General features: G+C 42.2%; 2 protein-coding genes across 2 annotated transcripts in view; one reads left to right on the top strand and one right to left on the bottom strand.

Annotated features, from left to right (window-relative positions):
- The window catches only part of nap1l4a (nucleosome assembly protein 1-like 4a), a 220,113-nt gene that overhangs the window by 46,362 nt on the left and 155,561 nt on the right, over positions 1–18,190 (bottom strand). The gene's annotated exons all lie outside the window — the stretch shown is intronic.
- On the top strand, positions 1,891–11,777 carry igf2b (insulin-like growth factor 2b). The gene is made up of 4 exons (XM_052060136.1): positions 1,891–2,143; positions 2,732–2,882; positions 4,154–4,335; positions 5,541–11,777. The coding sequence occupies exons 1-4, from the start codon at positions 2,066–2,068 to the stop codon at positions 5,778–5,780; spliced, it is 651 nt and encodes a 216-aa protein (XP_051916096.1). The 5' UTR covers positions 1,891–2,065; the 3' UTR covers positions 5,781–11,777.

Raw genomic sequence — 18,190 nt, 5'->3', positions numbered from 1 at the left:
ACGAGGCCAACATACAAACTCCACACAGGGGGGCCTGAGCCAAGATTTGAACCTGAGAGCTCTCGACTGCGATGCAGACCTGCTAGCAACTATCCTACTTTCTGCCTCAGCGGTCACATTTTTTTCCACATGACATTATACGTTATCTTGTGGTTAAGCAGAATTAAACAGTGTCCTTATTATTTTGTAAAAGTTTGCAGTGGTGTCAAGCATGACGTTTGAGTAAGGTGTACATTTGCTTTACTTTAGTTAGATGACAAGTCAAAATAGAAAGAGCTGTCGATAAAATGTAGTGCACCACCGGATGTTACAATCAAGCTATTAAACATATAATGAATGTGTAACACTGTCAAAAGGCAGTCAACACCCTGGACTGGCCACGATTCAATCATAGGGCACATACAGTATAGAGCGAGACAAGCTGCCCTATTCTGAAGCCAGGCGAGTAAAGCTCCACCCTGTCCGTGACTACGGTAACTACCGTAAATCTCTTGCACACAGATAACAGTGGTCCACAGCAAATTTTAATCTGAGAATGTTTTATGTGACACTAAATGTATTTTTGATGCCGAATTCCAAAATATATTTACTTTTTTCCGGCACATCATGTTTTTGAGATCTTTTCATTTTTTGTGTGTTTAAATTTGACGTATAAAAGCCTGCACATACAGGTTCTACCTTGCAATGTATTTATGGCTCTGACATTTCAGGAAAAAAAATCCACATGTTGCTGAACCTTAACTCAGAAATATTCCGAAATATATTACTATTCATATTCATGTTATTATTATTATATGATGGATCAAGCGGCTCGGAAGATGAATGAATGAATGAATGTATTTTTATGAGCCCCTGAAAGGTCATACAGTATTACCTCCTTGACAAAGTACTTGCATTGCAATATTTTGCCACAGGAGGGTACTGTTAACCAGTAATTTTAAGGGCATGGTCCATCAGGGCAAAAAAACGGCTTGTTGATGAACCATCCTGATACCATTCATGGGTTCTCAAAAAAAATGGATCGTGAAATTTACAAGCATCGCTAATTAGCCATGAGGATTTGTGTTTATATCAGCTGCTCCTGTCGGTCCTATCCCAAGTCATAAAATTGATATAGGCATCATAACTCCAGGGGGAACCGTTGACAAACAGGGGGGTGGGGGTGAGGGGTTTCAATCAACGACCGCTCGATGACAAGGTAAGGATGACATCATGCCTACATCTTCACCTGCTGTACTCGGCACTCTTAGATAAGTCAGTTTTGCACTTTGTGAGTGACGTCATTCCAGTTTTTTGAATTCTTTTGATTAAACACCATTTAAAGGTCCTATTGAGTGTTTCCCTCATTGCTTTGTTTTTCTAACCTCTCCCGTCCTTCCTCGCTGGGGGGGGGGGGGGGGGGCGCTCTGGGGGTTGTTTATATGTGTGTGTGTGGGGGGCGGGGGGGGGGGGGGTCATGAGCGATACTCCCGGGCTCGACTTTTGGGTGCATCAATCGGTCACTGAGAGGCACTGCTGCACCAAAATCTCCTCCTGGCAGCGTATCACCGCTCACTGACATTTTACCCCTTGGTCAGTCAACAAAGTTGACCTCATCAACCAGACGCACTGTTTTAACTTGGCCCGCGTGCAGTGATGTGGAGACACGGGCTTCATTGACTGGATGATGCGAGGTGTTCCGTTTTCTCTGTGCGCAAAAGTTGTTGAACATGATCACAAGATGTGATCTTCCTTCAAGGTCTTTCTTTTTCCTCATATTTCTCTTTTAAAGCACTTTTGTGTAAGTCATCTACGTGTTTTTTTTAACCGCGACGTGAGGAGGAGGAGGAGGGGAGGAGCGAGGGGTGGAGTGTGGGTGTAAAGTGGGCGCGTTTTGGTATATAATACTTCTCCCTCAGAAGTTTGGTCTGTCGCCTCGGTCTCTGGGACAGCCTCTCACACACCATCTAACTTAGCAACTTGGGAAACTAACTCACCTGCAAGCGCCCGACCACCAAATCAGACAAATATTAATTTTCTTTCAGTTTTGTTATTTTTGTTTTGTGTGTAACCACTGCCCACTGTCATGGAGACCCTGCGATCGAGACCCGGACACAACTCATTTTGCCATACTTGCAGGACAACGGAGGAGAGCAGAAGAAAGGTTAGCAAGAATCAACAGTAAATTTGACGTATGCATTTTCTGGTGACGTTTGCACGTGGACCATTAATTACAATGAAATCACTTGAAATCACAATATTTTAGAACATGAATGGACTGCTTATTACTTGCACAAGGTCATGGTGCCCGTATTAATTAGGGACATATAATGCAAAAGACAAACCGAAAGGATCAACATTTGTGCTAATTCCGTGTGCCGGCTGGTGCGGGACTTGAAGCAAAAAGCTGGTCTTATTTGCCGGAAGATAGGGGGCGGTAAGCGAGGGTCAGTTTGCTCAATAAAGGGTGAGCAAGGGGGAAAAACAAATGCTGAGTCTCGCTTTTCTGATGGTTAACTATCGAACAACCGCGCTTGCAAAGTCTGGCATGTTGTGCAAGAGGTATAACGACACTTATCTAGCAATTTTACTCCATAATATGATCTTCTTAGGTGCCGAGTTGGGATTTAAAAGTGTGCAGAAAGTGGACTGTTCAAGAAAAAAAAACCCCGACAGACGCACCGTGTCGTCATTAATTAAATGCTTTGTCTGCAAGTTCACCTTTGCCACGTGTGTATGTGTGCGGTTGCAGGTCAAGAAGATGTCTTCATCCAGCCGTTCGTTGCTCTTTGCACTGGCGCTCACCCTCTATGCGGTGGAGATGACCTCGGCTGAAACTCTGTGTGGGGGAGAGCTGGTGGACGCGCTGCAGTTTGTCTGCGAAGACAGAGGATTCTATTTCAGTACGTTTGTGCACACGTTGGCCTCTAGTCATTTGCGTGCATGTGCGCAAATCAAACAAACAAACAAAAAACAAAACAAAACACCACGGTTGTTTGCATAGGTGACTGAGACCGTTTACTCCGTCTGTGGTTTTGGGTCTGGCGCATACATGGACACACGCACATGCACAAGAGAAGGGGACAGCTGCGTCTTCAGTGTTATTAGTACGGATGAGCACCGCGGGCCTTGCGCGCCGCACTGTACCTCTCATTGCAGATGAAAGTGAAGAGCCATGAAGCCACATTCAACACAATGGGCTGCTTGCTAACTAGTAAAGTAGAGGAACAGCACTCCAAGAGGCACATCTCTCACCACCAGCCCAGTATTCACAGAGCAGACCACCGTGGTCCGAAGAGTTTCTTTTTAATCTTTTTTTTTTAACCCTAGATCATTGGATCGATGTGGCATAATGATGGCAAACAGTGTAAACCTTTTTTTATGTTTGGATGGAGATGGGTTGTTAATCCTCAACTGTCGCGACTCACATCCATATATTGTGTAGCCACTAAAAAAAACGTTGACTTTTAACCGACAAGCAATGTCTTATTACTCGGCTTTTCTTTTTTTTTTAAATCACAGATCACTATCCAATTTGGATGCTTTCTCCTCCCTTGTTTTTTTTCCCTCTCCTTTCACTTCCCGCAATCAAATCTCATCAAGTGTCTCGTGAGATTTCTCCTCCATTGTGTGGAGCGCGGGACATCACACGAGTCCTTTCTTAATCATGCACGGCGGTACCCTGTGGAACATTCAAAACGCTCACCCCTTTCACCTTCTTCTGTGGTGTTTTTCTTTCCCGTCATTACTCGGTTCCCCTTTTGATTTGCACTCGCCTTCCGTGTCTCAAGGCTCATACACTCTTGCACTGATCCCTCGGGCTGTTTTCTCTACCTCTCCGCCCCTCCTCATCCTTGTTATCGCTGCTGACTTGACAAAGGACAAGGTCACAGAGGAGTTTCCATTTTATGTATTTGCTCACCTAAGGGACAGGCTTCTCCGGCCCACGACATGGTGTTTACATGCGCACAAGAAGGGTATTCCAGATAGCCCTCGTCAGATTATCTTCTGCAAACAAAAAGATTTGTTGCATTTGGTCGTAGATTTCCTTTCATCCTCTCTGCTCGGATCCCATTGTAATCCTGCAAAAACAACCTAGATTGATTTCTGATCAAAGTCTGCGGTCCCTGCGGTAGGCCTTCTTCGCCTTACGCTACCCTGTGTTTCTCCTCAGGTAGGCCCACCAGCAGGGGGAACACCAGGCGCACGCAGAACCGTGGGATAGTGGAGGAGTGTTGTTTCCGTAGCTGTGACCTCAACCTTCTGGAGCAGTACTGTGCCAAACCCGCCAAGTCAGAAAGAGACGTGTCGGCCACCTCTCTACAGGTCGTACCGGTGATGCCTCCATTAAAGCAGGTATGCGTCACGGCAACAACAACAACGGCAGTCTGGGAACCAGTGAAATCCTATTCCTCCCATCATGTTGTCCTCCGTTCACCTCTGCCTCACCCCTATATATCCCTGACACGCTGTACAGGCTGAAATGTGCGCGCAAACCTCTCTATCTTGTTAGATGGTCTAACGATAAGCAGTTCCATGTAAAGTGCTGACCATCGTGGAAACCGACCAGACAGTCTTCAGCACATTGCGATCAAGAAAGTACATGCTCGCACATTGACTGCTGGATGCTGGGACAAAAACAAAAAAAACCCCAGTGTGTTCAAAGTCAAAATTGATTCCATACATGCAACTTTGAGTTCTCTGAGTCCGGTATGCATGCGTTTAGATGAAATAAAAATAAAATAGAAATAAGCCCTGACCAAGCCCTTACGGTCGCTCAGTTGTTGAAGAGTTGCTTCACCAAGGCCACCAGAAGGCATAGTAATGGCTGCGTTCCCGACCTTTTACAATTCTTTTCTGCTTGGTCATGTTCACGTGTCAGTGACAAGCAGTTGAATGAACAGTCCCATCGTAAATCCATCGGAGAAAAGTAACAGGGCCTCCAATACGGAGGGGGGAAAATGACGATTGGGAATTAGTTTGGGCATGTCCCTGGTTTGTCCGGGCAGGGAGAGTTGATGGGTACAGCCTGCTCTGAGGGCCAGCTGTTCTTAAGCTATTGAGCGACCCTCAAGTGAATGAAGGGGGATAAACACTCTTCAAGTGGCAGGACCAAAACAAGCCATTCACATGGATCACTGGCTACTGGCGCATAAATTCCAGCCCTCCTGCTTCCGTTCCTACTTGTTTCTCATTCAGTGGTACTCGGCAAAAATACCTAGCATTGTTAAATTTGCAATGTTTGTATTGTTATTCGCTATGCGGCAGATTGGTCATTCAGCGGGTTGTTTGGTGAGCATCTGCATGCCCCCTCATATGTAGATGAGACAAGCGGCCATCCTTTTCACAGTTTGTTAAGGAGGCCGAACTAAGCACTTGTTAACGGCTTTTCTCAGTCAAGGAAACCAAAACAAGTAGCGTTTGGAAGCCGGCCAAGACCGTTATGACGTTTCGCATTGAGAATCACATTTGAATAGCCTCCAAATAAGCATAGCACTTCCAATGAAATGACTCCATCTTCTCCCTTTTTCTCCTGCGTTTTTACCGGCGTGCCACTAAAGGAAGCCCAGAGGAAGCCGCATGTGCCCGTGAAGTATTCCAAATACGAGCAGTGGCAAAGGAAGGCGGCCCAGCGGCTCCGGAGGGGTGTCCCCGCCATCCTGAGAGCCAAAAAGTTCCGAAGGCAGGCGGAGAAGATGAAAGCCCAGGAGGAAGCAAGCTTCCACAGGCCGCTGATCAGCCTGCCCAGCAAACTACCACCCGTCTTGCTCACCACCAACAACTATGTCAACCACAAATGAACCCGTTGCCAGCCCTTTGCACAGACAAGAGTTTGGAAGGACAAAAAAGCCTAGGGGATTATAGCTTTGTCTCTGACGTCATTTCTGTGGCAGTCCTCTTTGACCTCCCCTGCCCTGTCCGAGCCCACCAGTACCCCCAGCCCATTCTCATCCACTACTTCTTGACCCCCTGCCCCCTTTCTAATACCCCTCGAACCATACCGCCATCCTACGGAGCACAAACATGCCTTCACATTCTTCCTGTCTGAACTTTTTTTCTTTTTTTTTCTCACAGACACAAAAGGCACAAACACAAATGATGAACAAAAAGTTAACAATTCGACTGAATGCCATTCAGGTGGACCCGTAAGCAAAAGAATAAATGGAAGAGAGCAAGAAGATGAAAGAGATCTGTGGTTTGCAAGTGTCAAGAGGACACCCAACGGAATGTTTTTTGTGTGTGTGTGTGTCCTTGTGGAACTCAAAGAAATGACAAGCTTGCATGACAGTATCCATTCCACCTTTTTTTTCCTGAGGCAAAAAAAAGTTTTTTTTTTTTTAAATTTTTTAGTTTGCACCTCTACCTATAAAGGGACTTCCACACTGTAAGGAATTATTTTATAAAATTAGATTCCTGTTCCAGCACCTTTTGATCACAAACAAAAAGCAGAAAAGAGTCTGCAGAATTGCACATTGCCACGGATTACGTCAAAGTAAAGAAAAATATATGGCACTATTTTTTTATGAACAATGGACGCGTAGCTTCAAAAATGCCATGGTGCTAGCTTTGGGAAAGGACTCAAAGAAGAGGTTGAAAAGCACGTTTGTTTTTTTTTTCTTTGAATATATTATAACTTTCCGTTTTAAGGAAAGTGTGACGTTAAAAAAATAGGGAGAAAGAATATGGGGGCGCTCCTGACAGTGGCAAAGTCAAGGGGGAAGTGTCACTGAGAAACTATGGGGGCGATGAGGGCATCAATGCTCAAGGGAAGTGCGAGTGGCTGCTCATCACAAGGAGGACAAGAGACTCTGGTCTTGTCCCTTCTGTCTCCCGTCCCGGAGGCAGATGAACACAGGGAACATAATATGGGACACACCATGGACTGCCTGGATTGGGACAGTACAATAGTCCTGGGACAGTACTTCTGGCTTTGCGGACTGCTCCGGCAGGAGGTATCATGGCATGGACAAGTGGGATAATTGATGATTTTATTTTAGTTTCATCTTATTGTTTCTTGCTTTCTTTTCATATCAATATTTCAATGAAAAAAAAGGAACCCCACCCCCAGCCGTCTGTTTCTGGTACCATGACATTCCTCTTTTTCGAAGTTAGGCAATTTCATGGTTATGTTATATGATGTTAAAAAAAGGCACAGACATTTTGATTCAAAGGGATAAAACAGCAATAATGTCAACTAACATTTATTTTTATTTTATATCAGTAGTATTCACATGCGTTTGCCTGAAAACAAATACTTGAATATATCTATCTATACATATATAAATAAAGGTGTACGTATATATATATATATATATATATATATATATATATATATATAAATATATATATATACACACACACATTATATATATAATTAGTTTCTAGGGACATTGTGTTATTTCCTATAGTCTGAGCTGTATCTTGCGTAATGAGCCGTCATGCTTTTTTGTTTGTTTGTTGAAATACAAATAAGGGCACTGTATAAAGGCATTATTTATTTTGTTATAAAATATATTTGAAAATTGGTCCAAATAATATGCGCAGCACTGATGCTCAACTGACGGATTTATTTTGTATGATCTCTGTTTTCCAATTGGAGCTGTAAGGCTTTTTTTCTAGATGCTTTGTACCAAAAATAATGTCTTTTATCCCCCTTTTCATTTGCCATAGTTATTTTAAATTAATATTTTAACAGTGTCATGTAGTCTGAATTTTGTAGGCATGTTATGTCACAAAATATTCACATACTCGTAATAATAGTGATCTGCATGGATCTCCAGAAGCCTGTCAAGGTTACAAGAGAAACAAAAGTATCATCGAGTAACTTTAGTAACTGAAACTGTTCAACAACAGTTATATTCAACCCACTATTTTTGAAGCCACTTTAGTATTGATGGCGGGGGAATGTTGGGTCCTTAATTAAATAATGTCTTCATAATTGTGCACGGTGTCCAGCGATCTTCTAAGGAGCATCTTGTCTATGTGCCAGAAATGCAAATGCCGTCATAAATAGTGTGTTGATCAGATCAAATGTCACTAGAGGGTCTTAATTCGCACAGTGCGCCTTTACCCTCGTTGAGATTAATGTCAGCGGTCATTGATTCTCTTGCTTTCTCTTTTCACCTTCTGTATCCATCTCTCCGCCTATCTATCTATCTATCTATCTATCTATCTATCTATCTATCTATCTATCTATCTATCTATCTATCTATCTATCTATCTATCTATCTATCTATCTATCTATCTATCTATCTATCTATCTATCTATCTATCTATCTATCTATCTATCTATCTATCTATCTATCTATCTATCTATCTATCTATCTATCTATCTATCTATCTATCTATCTATCTATCTATCTATCTATCTATCTATCTATCTATCTATCTGTCTGTCTGTCTTATCTAGCCACCTATCTATCTATCTGGCTCTTCCACATCAATGGCCTTGATCTTATGAACCATCACCTCCCACTCAACCATGCACTATGTGTTTAAATGAAGGGCTAATGCAGTCATAGGATTCGGGTAAAGAAATACGCACTCTGCAGGGAAGAGTGTCATAGTTACTGAGTCGGAGATAATTGCGTTGTTATTTAGAACCTTTCATAATCATGTGGCAAACCACTGAAGCCTATGACATAGACCTTACCACTTCCTCCGGAAATGGGTTATGCATCACCCAAATGAAGACCGAATCGATACTCGCCATACTGAGGTGAAGGCTCAAGCCAATACATTTACATTTGTTTCCACAGATACCTTCTATATCCTTCTCAGATTATATTCGATTTCCATTGTGCAAAGAGACAGACAGTGCAATTATTGTTATTATTATTATTATGCTGGGACTGCATTCATTCACTCTTGTAATGTTGAAACAGGCTACTCTAGAGTTGTTATAATGAAATACAACCACTTCCTTTGCTAAATATGAAGAGCTATCATGCAGAGCAATGGCAACTTCTTCTTTGTCACAAGCTCACTCAGACTGTGTGTATTTTTTTTTATTTAACCTCCGCACGCTAGAACGTCCGAAATGCACAATTTATGTACTATGATTTTTAATATCAATTAAAAAACATTTTATCAAACATACAACATGAAGCATAGTTATTGTATCCTTTGCATTGTCCGCCTTCTGTAATGGTGCTTGTTCAATAATGACTTTTTGAGTTCGGGCTTTATCAGGCCTTTTCGGACCTCTTTTGGAAGCAATCAAAAGTTCTGTGCTGTCTAAATGATTTAATGTCTCGAGGCCTTATAAAGAATTTTCTGCCGCTTATATCATGCTACCCCTCGCCACCTTTTTTCCACCTCTGCCTGCCTCCGTATCTGCCCTTCTGTCTTCTGCACCATGCACATCACCACCAAGGCAGAAAGGCCGGATGCAGTTTCTCTCCTGCATGCCACACTAAATGTGGCCCGTTGTCACTCCCATCCTGCAGTGGCATATTACTAATGGAGCAAGTTGCTATTCTGTGGCTATGTTTGGAGGCCAACATGTCTCAAATCATCAGCTGCATATTTGGAAAATGGCATGACCTGTTTTTGGAGACATGCATGCACATATACCCACCCACCCATGCTTTTGTCTGTTACCAGGTAGATTTACAGTAGAATAACTTCCCCAAATGGAACCGTTTCTGGGGAATGTTTTATCATGGAGTTTACTTTGGGCTGACAGTGTTGTTTAATTTTACTATCAAAGAGTTAAGGCCCGAAAATGAGAAATGCTACGTTTCCTTATTGCACAGTTGTGTTTCATGTTTATGTGATACTGTGTGGCCATAATTGATCATGTCAACTCTGATTTGTGCTGTTTTGGACTGTCTCCTGCATGACAGGACAGTCACTTCAAATGTACCAGTACTAGCTCTATGCAGGTGACTGCTTTCTCCATCACCTGCTTTGTGATGTAGCCATGTGGTTATGGGAATACTAGCTGGTTCGCCGCCCTCTGGGCGGCTCATCAGCTAGTTCCTGCGGAAGGGTGGTAAGGTGGGCCTTCGGCCCACAAAAGTGTTGTTGCTTGGTTCAACTTTTTGTTCATCTTCATTGCTTATCGCGAAAATAAAGAGATGTTTAGCTCTACTAAATAACTAACAATTTCATTGCAATGCTTGTGGGTAGACAACATCTATATTTGGCCACAGTCTATTAGAATTCTTAAAGTTAGGTTTTCTTTAGAATGGGTTAACCCTCTAGTTATGCTTCCTCAAAATTGTCCAATACAATAATAATAATACATTTTATTTATAAGCGCCTTTCAAGACACCCAAGGACACTTTACAATAACAAAAAAGACAAAACATAATGGGTTGAGCAGCGGCAGCCAAAATCAGTGAAATGACTTATTTTCAGATGATTTCTTTTTTTTAATGCATTTTTCATGTATTTATCCTGATACAACTTCTCCCAGGATTGAGCCACTTTTTTGTGTCTTTTCCAGACACTTCAAAATTTGACCTGACTTTAAATGTCTTGGCCTTAATTGCATACATGAGTGTAATGACAATATAAAATACTGATAAATCATATGTGTGTACAATTAAATTAAGCAGAAGCATGCAATCCATAATGTTGGGTTTATTGTCAACAAATGCCTACACACATCTGCATTCAAAACGGCCATTTTACGTCCACCGTACTCTAACACCAACAGAGCATAATTCTGATGACTGAAGAATTCCAAAACGCAGGGGCTATACAAACCATAATCTCAAATCACTGCATTCATCCCATCAGAGAGGCCTCCTGAATGGCAGAGTGGAGTGTAGATGTGGGTGGCACAATTCTCCCAAGCCTGACACTGGAAACTGCCAAAGAGCACACTAGAGTTAGTTGTGGTTGGCCGGATGCACGGGATACATGTAGGGCCCGGCCAAGTATTGAGGCGCAGGGTTCGTCAAACCCAGACCATCGCAGCCAGTGTGGCCACACAGGCCAATTAAGACTGGCCTTCCCTCTTTTCTTCTCCTCTCCTCGGTTGTCTCTCTCTCATCTTCCCCCTCTCTTTATCTCTCTGACTCTCTCTCTCGTACTCCCTCTCTCTTTCTCTCAACCTTCACAAAGCATGCTAACACATTCCTCTTATCCCACTTTGCCTCTCTAATTGCAGCAGGCTGAAAAGCGGGATGGAGAGAGGGAAATGAGATTGAGAGAAAGGGACGCAGAGAGGGAAAAAAGGGGGTCATACCACACACCCTACACAGGCAGGACAAACTGTACTGGCCCCTGGAAGAGTCCGTGTCACTGTGTGCAGTTTGCGCCAGGTGAAGCATGAATGTGAGCATGAATCACCTCTCTGTTCATTCATTACACAGATATCTGAAAGATTTGGCTAATTTTCAAGAAAACAAGTACTCCACAAATCAAAAATATAACTCAGTCTGAACCCTCACATGGGCTGGGAGTATAAAGAGGGGATTGTGTTTCTTCGGCTCCCCACAAAACAGTCTAATTGTTGATTCTTAATCAACCCGTCGGTGTGAGGAGGCTTACCAAATTATGTAACTGTTGGCTCTAGAATATATGTTTGCAAAGAAGTGGACATTTTCATTTTTTAAAATTTGGCGTGATGAGGCTCTTGGAATTTTCTCCTGATTATTCTACACCAGAGGCGTTGCTAGCCCAATTTGGGGGTGGTCAAGCACCCATCAACCCTGAAATTTGAGAGATAGTTTATTTATTTAGTTATTTAACATTCATTTGTTGATTCATATGGCCTTCTAAACAAGCAAGAAAGGTGCTTAAACATAACACAAAGTACTGAATAAATGAATATTTTAACAACAGGGGCGGCCCGGTAGTCCAGTGGTTAGCATGTCGGCTTCACAGTGCAGAGGTACCGGGTTCGATTCCAGCTCCGGCCTCCCTGTGTGGAGTTTGCATGTTCTCCCCGGGCTTGCGTGGGTTTTCTCCGGGTGCTCCGGTTTCCTCCCACATTCCAAAAACATGCATGGCAGGCTGATTGGACGCTCTAAATTGTCCCTAGGTGTGATTGTGAGCGTGGATGGTTGTTCGTCTCTGTGTGCCCTGCGATAGGCTCCAGCACCCCCCGCGACCCTAGTGAGGATTAAGCGGTTCAGAAAATGGATGGATGGATGGATGGATTTTAACAACAAAAATAACACCCCACATGTTGCCCTACTGCAACATGTGGGGCGTCTTCACTATGGAACATAGAAGGGATGTATAGAGGAGTGAGCAGGCACTTTAAAGCAAAGTGAAGCGAGACTGATGGCGAAACGGGACTGGAGAATTGAACCAATCTTTCTGTATGTGTTAGTCATGTGTGTTTCAACTGTTTGAAAGCGACAGTGGCTTGATTATTTAGCTTGTAGCAAACTTCAGTCACGTCATGCATATAGTGATCACAAATTCTATGATCCCAGCAACCTCTGCTGGTCAGAGGGGACTTCAAATTGCCCCTTCGCTGTTTCATCTAGAACAGCTTCTAACTTGTGGAACAAGGAGAAATACAATTCTGCATCACCTGTATGCAAAGTGCTACTGTGAAATGATGATTTTGTTTGGTTATCCAGTCTTCTTCTTATATTTCCTGTACCCTGCTTTGGTACAGTTATGGTTGTTGTGAAAGCGCCAAAAAGTGTATAAAGTTGAGTTGAAAATCGCTGTTCCTCATTTTTGCTGCACTTAATTGTGGCCCACTGTTTAAATTAAACAATGAAAAACTGTTCTACACGGCAGTTATCGAATCAATCCTGTGTTCTTCCATCACGGTTTGGTTTGGGGCTGCCACAAAAAAGGACAAAATCAGGACAGCAACTGACTGTTAGGACGGTGGAAAAAAAATCATTGGCACCGCCCAACCCAATCTAGAGGACTTTCACACCGCAAGAACCAAGACTAGGGCACGGAAAATCCTACTGGACCCCCCGCACACTGCCCACCACCTTTTCAAGCTACTCCCCTCAGGCAGGCGCTTCCGATCCATGCGCAACAAATCCAGTAGACACTTAAACAGCTTCTTCCCTCTAGCCATTAACTCCCTAAACAGTAACCCAAATCTACCAGTATAGTGGCTCTTTGAAATTTTGCACAACCCTGTGGAACAGCATGAACGCTATAATCATTGTAGCTCCAGCTCTGTACTCACTGTCTTGAACAACTGTCACTGATCTATATTCCACAGCACCAGACACGTTAAAGCGCTCAAGGACATCTGCATAATTGCACACTTGTTGTACTACAAATACTGCTACTGTTCACTTTAAAATGGTTCAATGATTTTCTGCACCAACTGCACAACTGTTATAGTATTGTAGTCTACCACTGTTTGATACCTTGCACATTGTCTCACAGTTGTCATTGGGTAGTACACTTACATTACGGAATGCCCTTCCGTACTTATTTGTCATGTCTATTTATGATGATACGAGTGCAGCGTGTACGACCGGAGACAAATTCCTTGTGTGTTCTACATGCTTGGCCAATAAAGATTATTCTGATTCTGATTCTGATTCTGATTCTGAAATTATTCGATCTGGCCTTCCAGTGTGGAGTTTGCATGTTCTCCCCAGGCCTGCGTGGGTTTTCTCCGGGTACTCCAATTTCCTCCCACGTTCCAAAAACTTGCATGGCAGGCTGAGTGAACTCTCAAAATTGTCCCTGGGTGTGAGTGCGAGCGCTGACGGTTGTTCATCTCTGTGTGCCCTGTGATTGTCTGGCAACCGGTTCAGGGTGTCCCCTGCCTACTGGCCGAAGACGGCTGGGATAGGCTTCAGCACCCCCCGCGACCCTTATGAGGATAAAGCGGATCGGAAAATGAATGAATGAATTAAAAATGTTTAAATTAGGTAGGAGTAAGGTGATGTATTTTTTCTAACTCCTTCTTAGGAAGTATTTCAGGTGGTCACAGACAGTACTGCTGTCCTCTGTTTTAAATTGGAATGAGAAAAGCTCGCTGTTGGGTCAGGTGTATGTTTTATTATTTAGGCCAAGATGCTGTCAAATAAACTGACTGAGTCCCCATTAATATTATATAACTCTTATGAGAACATAGGGAGAGAGAGGAGCAAAGTCGAAGTAAAGTAGACCTCTGGTATTTGCAGGCGGATAGGGCCTGGGTCAGAATACCGAAAATACACGTGTCATTGATGCCCTGTGGGAAAAAAAAGAAACAAATACATTCTTCAAAAACACTGCTGAACTTTCAAATTATATATTCCATGAAAAATGGGCGTTGCCCCCACCCCAGCCCACACGCAAAAAAAAATATTAAAAAAAATCCACTAACAGGTGGATCAGCGGGTACCGAATCACAACTACATGGGGCTCCAGTATTCACAAAATCAATTTCGGAATGGATTTTACATGCTGTGCAGTGCATTTTATATAAAAGTCCCCACACTAAGTCCAAGGTCCATTTTGGGTATTTTCTTTTTAAAACTTACTATCGAGGGATGGTTTACTCCAAATAAAATACTCAATTGAATCTCGAAGTGCTGGTCTATTAAAAAGAGTGTTCTTTCCCCAATTAGTGGGGTTACAGTGTGTGTTATTTTTAAATACAATCCATTCCCCCTTTTCAGTTAAAAATATTTATCAGATTTGATGGTTTAGTCAAAAACTTTCCCAAAAGGTTTCATGCTTTTATTTCTTAGAAATTGTGTTAAATATAAAACAAACTGTGAAATTGATCCTACGCAGCTGGGCGCCCAACACCCCAAGCCTGTGATCCTATAATCACTCGTGATCTGAACAAATAAATCCCATTATATAGTAAACAATGAAACATGTTTACAGATTTGAAATTATGACCAAAACAAATGAGTTAACCTCATGTCAACAACTGCTTGTCCTTTTTATAGTCTGTGCCTGATTGCGTTTGAAAAAAAATAATTATATATATATATATCAGAAGAATACATACAACCCACTCACAAACTAAACATAGAGTGTTTTGGATGCTGCATCTTAAAATATTGCAATTTTTAGGTTTCTGGTGTCACCATTGATCTGTCAGAGCGTTGGTGGATTTGACGTGATGTGTACTGGGTTGTGGAGGGAGGTGGTTTAGCCATATAAAATCACCAGTCGAGGAAGTGGTTTTCTGTGTGGTCACTGGGTCACTCCATGATCATTTCCTTTCACTGGAAAACAAGGGGTCGGAGCTTAACACTACACTGAAACGTACTCTGTTTGTGGTGTAAAGACTGCCTGCACCTCTGTTTCTCACAGGGTAAAACACCCAGGATTAAGATTTCATATTGAGTAATAACAGATAAAGTGTGTTTTCACAAAATCTCATTATAAAAACAAACAAACAAACAAACAAAAAACGGAACAAAAGACATTATCGGACGGATGAGACAAGTGATCTGTGGTGGACTTTTAAAGGCAGAATGCTGCACTTAATTAGACAGGGAGGTCAGCATCTTGCAACGTTTAAGGTTTCTGACTTTGTAACATTAACATTATGCAGGTGGGTCCTTACTTCACTCTCCCAGGGCATTCATCATTGTTGCACATCAGTGTCACAATGTGGAGGTCACCAGGGTACTATTTGGAGTACACACACACACACACACACACACACACACACACACACACACACACACACACACACGCACACATGTTGCACACACACACTATACACGCGTGCACACACGAACGCACGGACGCACTTACACTTTTTCATTTCAGGATATCAACAGCAAGACAGCAAATGAAGTTGTGACCTCCATGATGTCACCATCCAATGGCTCATTAAAAAATACATCTATTCAAATAATCATATGTAGGTATGTAATGTTAGTGCATGTTGTGCTAGAAGAGGAAAATAAATCAGACTGTACAATGAGCAAGGACACTCCTTGCTCATTGTTCGAACAACATAATTTCGGGTCAGCATAGGAGAGCCCATTTTGGGGGGAAAACCGCAATCTCTCTAAATTTCAAGGCTCATATCACTTTAAAATAACTTTACTGGAGAGGCTATCATTATTATTCAGATTACCAACTGTCTATCTTCAAGTAAGTCACGGATATTTTGGGTACCTCGAATACGGTAGGTATTTTCGTCTTTCTAACAAGTAAAAATGTCACACGGGAGTAAAAATCACTGGCAACCTCTATTCCGCGTATCTTGCCAGTTTAATAAGCCATACCCTGATCCCTGTGGATGTTATTATGTGCTTTTGAATGACAAGTGTTGACTTGGACCTTTGTGCAACTCAAGAGTTGGTGCCAGAGTGTGTTAAGCAGATATCATGCTCTCTCTCTCTCTCTCGCTCTCTCTCTCTCTCCCTCTTTCTCTCTCTCCCTCTCTCTCTCTAACACATTCTCACACACTCACACTCTCTCTCTGTCATACACACACACAAATGCATGCCCACGCACAATTAACATTTTAAGAACACAGCTACAGGGAACGTTCCTCTCTTTGCAGCCAGATGAGCGTTCTGGTTATCTTCCCCACATAAACAAGATAAGCTCCATTTCGTTGGCCCCAACCAAAACCTTGGGGTGACAGAGTTCTTTCCCTTCTGTGCTTTTCCTCTTCCTCTCTTTGATCATTTCCTCCTTGTTTTTCAGCTTTTTTTGGCAAAGTCTGTGAGCAGGATTCAGTATGCGTTCTTAAAGACACCAAACATAAATATATAGTTGCGCTTAAGAATACAAATATATATTTTTTTAAATCACTCAGAATTAATTGTGAATTTTGGCTGCAGTCTTGTTAATAGAAAATCATCTGATCTCATACCCTACGCACTACTCTCACACACACACACACACACGCACACACACACACACACACACACACAAGCAACCACAGAGGAGTGAAAATATTTGCTTAAGAAGGGCATTGCGTTGGTGCCATTTGGCTGCTCCAAACCATTGTCTGTTGAGACATGCCATGGAATCTGGCAACTCTTGTTTGTGTGTGCCGTGCCATCTTTTAGCTGAAGACTGTCAATTTCATTCTCATGGTTCAGTAAGGTTGATGGGAATGGGTCCAGAAATACCACAACTGAAAGACAATGCCTGAACGTGTGAGCACTTTCATATATAACAGTAGTTCCGCCACTCTGGCACACACAAGTGATGGCAGATTGGCTGTGAAAGCGCTCACAGGGCATAAATGTACAAAGTATACTAACACAAATGAACAGGCAAATGCAAACATAAACACAATATACATCATGTTCACGCACATGAAGATGTAAACAAAAAGAAACTTGCACATCCAGAATGGGTTTGTGTTCACATAACTCCACTAATGATGGGTGGAAGTATGATGCTTGTGTGTGTTCCCAAAGAATTGGCATTACTACTTGGAGCAAATGTGCAGCCAACAGCAGACTATTAACAAAACGTTTTCTTTGTTTGTCTATTCCCATTTTTTTTCTTCAGTGGCAACCAAGCAAATAATGATCTTGCTTGTGGGAGACGGCAGTCAGAAAATTACAACAGTTTGACCCTGAAACAGATTATTTGTATTGGCAGTATTTCTTTCTTCTAATTGGAAAATATGTTTCAAAAACTACTAAATGTATCTAAAATGGACCAATCTGCAATTCAACTTTCCATCCAACTTAAGGGGAAAACTGATTTAATGCATTAACATGTCACTTAAAAAGCATCCCTCCATTTTCCTCAAGCACTTATCCTCATTCAGGTCACGGGTTAGCTGGAGCCTTTCCAGCTGACTGTGCAAGACATGTTGTACACCATGGACCAGTTGCCAGGTAATCGCAGTGCCTAAAAACAGTTCATGGAAAATTAGGGTCATCTTTGAGTAGTTGTAGTGTCAGTCTTGACTCAGGTCAAGGCGCGCTTCTCGGTCAGAGGAGCCTACAACTTTCAAGAAAGAGAAGGTTAAATTTAATAGACAGTATCAGGAGTCCTATTTAAAATACGGCTTTATCCCAAAGGGAGATTCACACGCACCAGGCCTACTCTGCATAATAAGCGGCAATGGTGAGTCGTATTTTTCATGCACTTTTTATTTGCGGCACATCTTATTTTGAAGGCACGTTTAAATGTTACCACAGCAACCAGATAGCTATATATATATATATATATATATATATATATATATATATATATATATATATATATATATATATATATATATATATATATATATAGGATAGCGGCTGGATAGCTCAGTTGGTAAGGCATCGGTTTGGCATACGGGAGACGGTTTGGCATATGGGAGACGGTGGTTCGAATCCCGCTT

Source organism: Hippocampus zosterae, chromosome 3 (genome assembly GCF_025434085.1).
Source record: "Hippocampus zosterae strain Florida chromosome 3, ASM2543408v3, whole genome shotgun sequence".
In the NCBI taxonomy this organism is placed as follows: Eukaryota; Metazoa; Chordata; class Actinopteri; order Syngnathiformes; family Syngnathidae; genus Hippocampus; species Hippocampus zosterae.
Note: the sequence above shows the minus strand (reverse complement) of the source record. Positions and strands in the feature narration are given on the sequence as shown.

What these genes read in the sequence shown, in the direction of transcription:
- igf2b (XM_052060136.1), top strand. Translation starts at nt 2,066, where the DNA reads ATGGAGACCCTGCGATCGAGACCCGGACACAACTCATTTTGCCATACT. An exon ending in CGGAGGAGAGCAGAAGAAAG is followed by an intron (nt 2,144 to 2,731) that starts GTTAGCAAGAAT and finishes GTGCGGTTGCAG; the next exon opens with GTCAAGAAGATGTCTTCATC. An exon ending in TGATGCCTCCATTAAAGCAG is followed by an intron (nt 4,336 to 5,540) that starts GTATGCGTCACG and finishes GTGCCACTAAAG; the next exon opens with GAAGCCCAGAGGAAGCCGCA.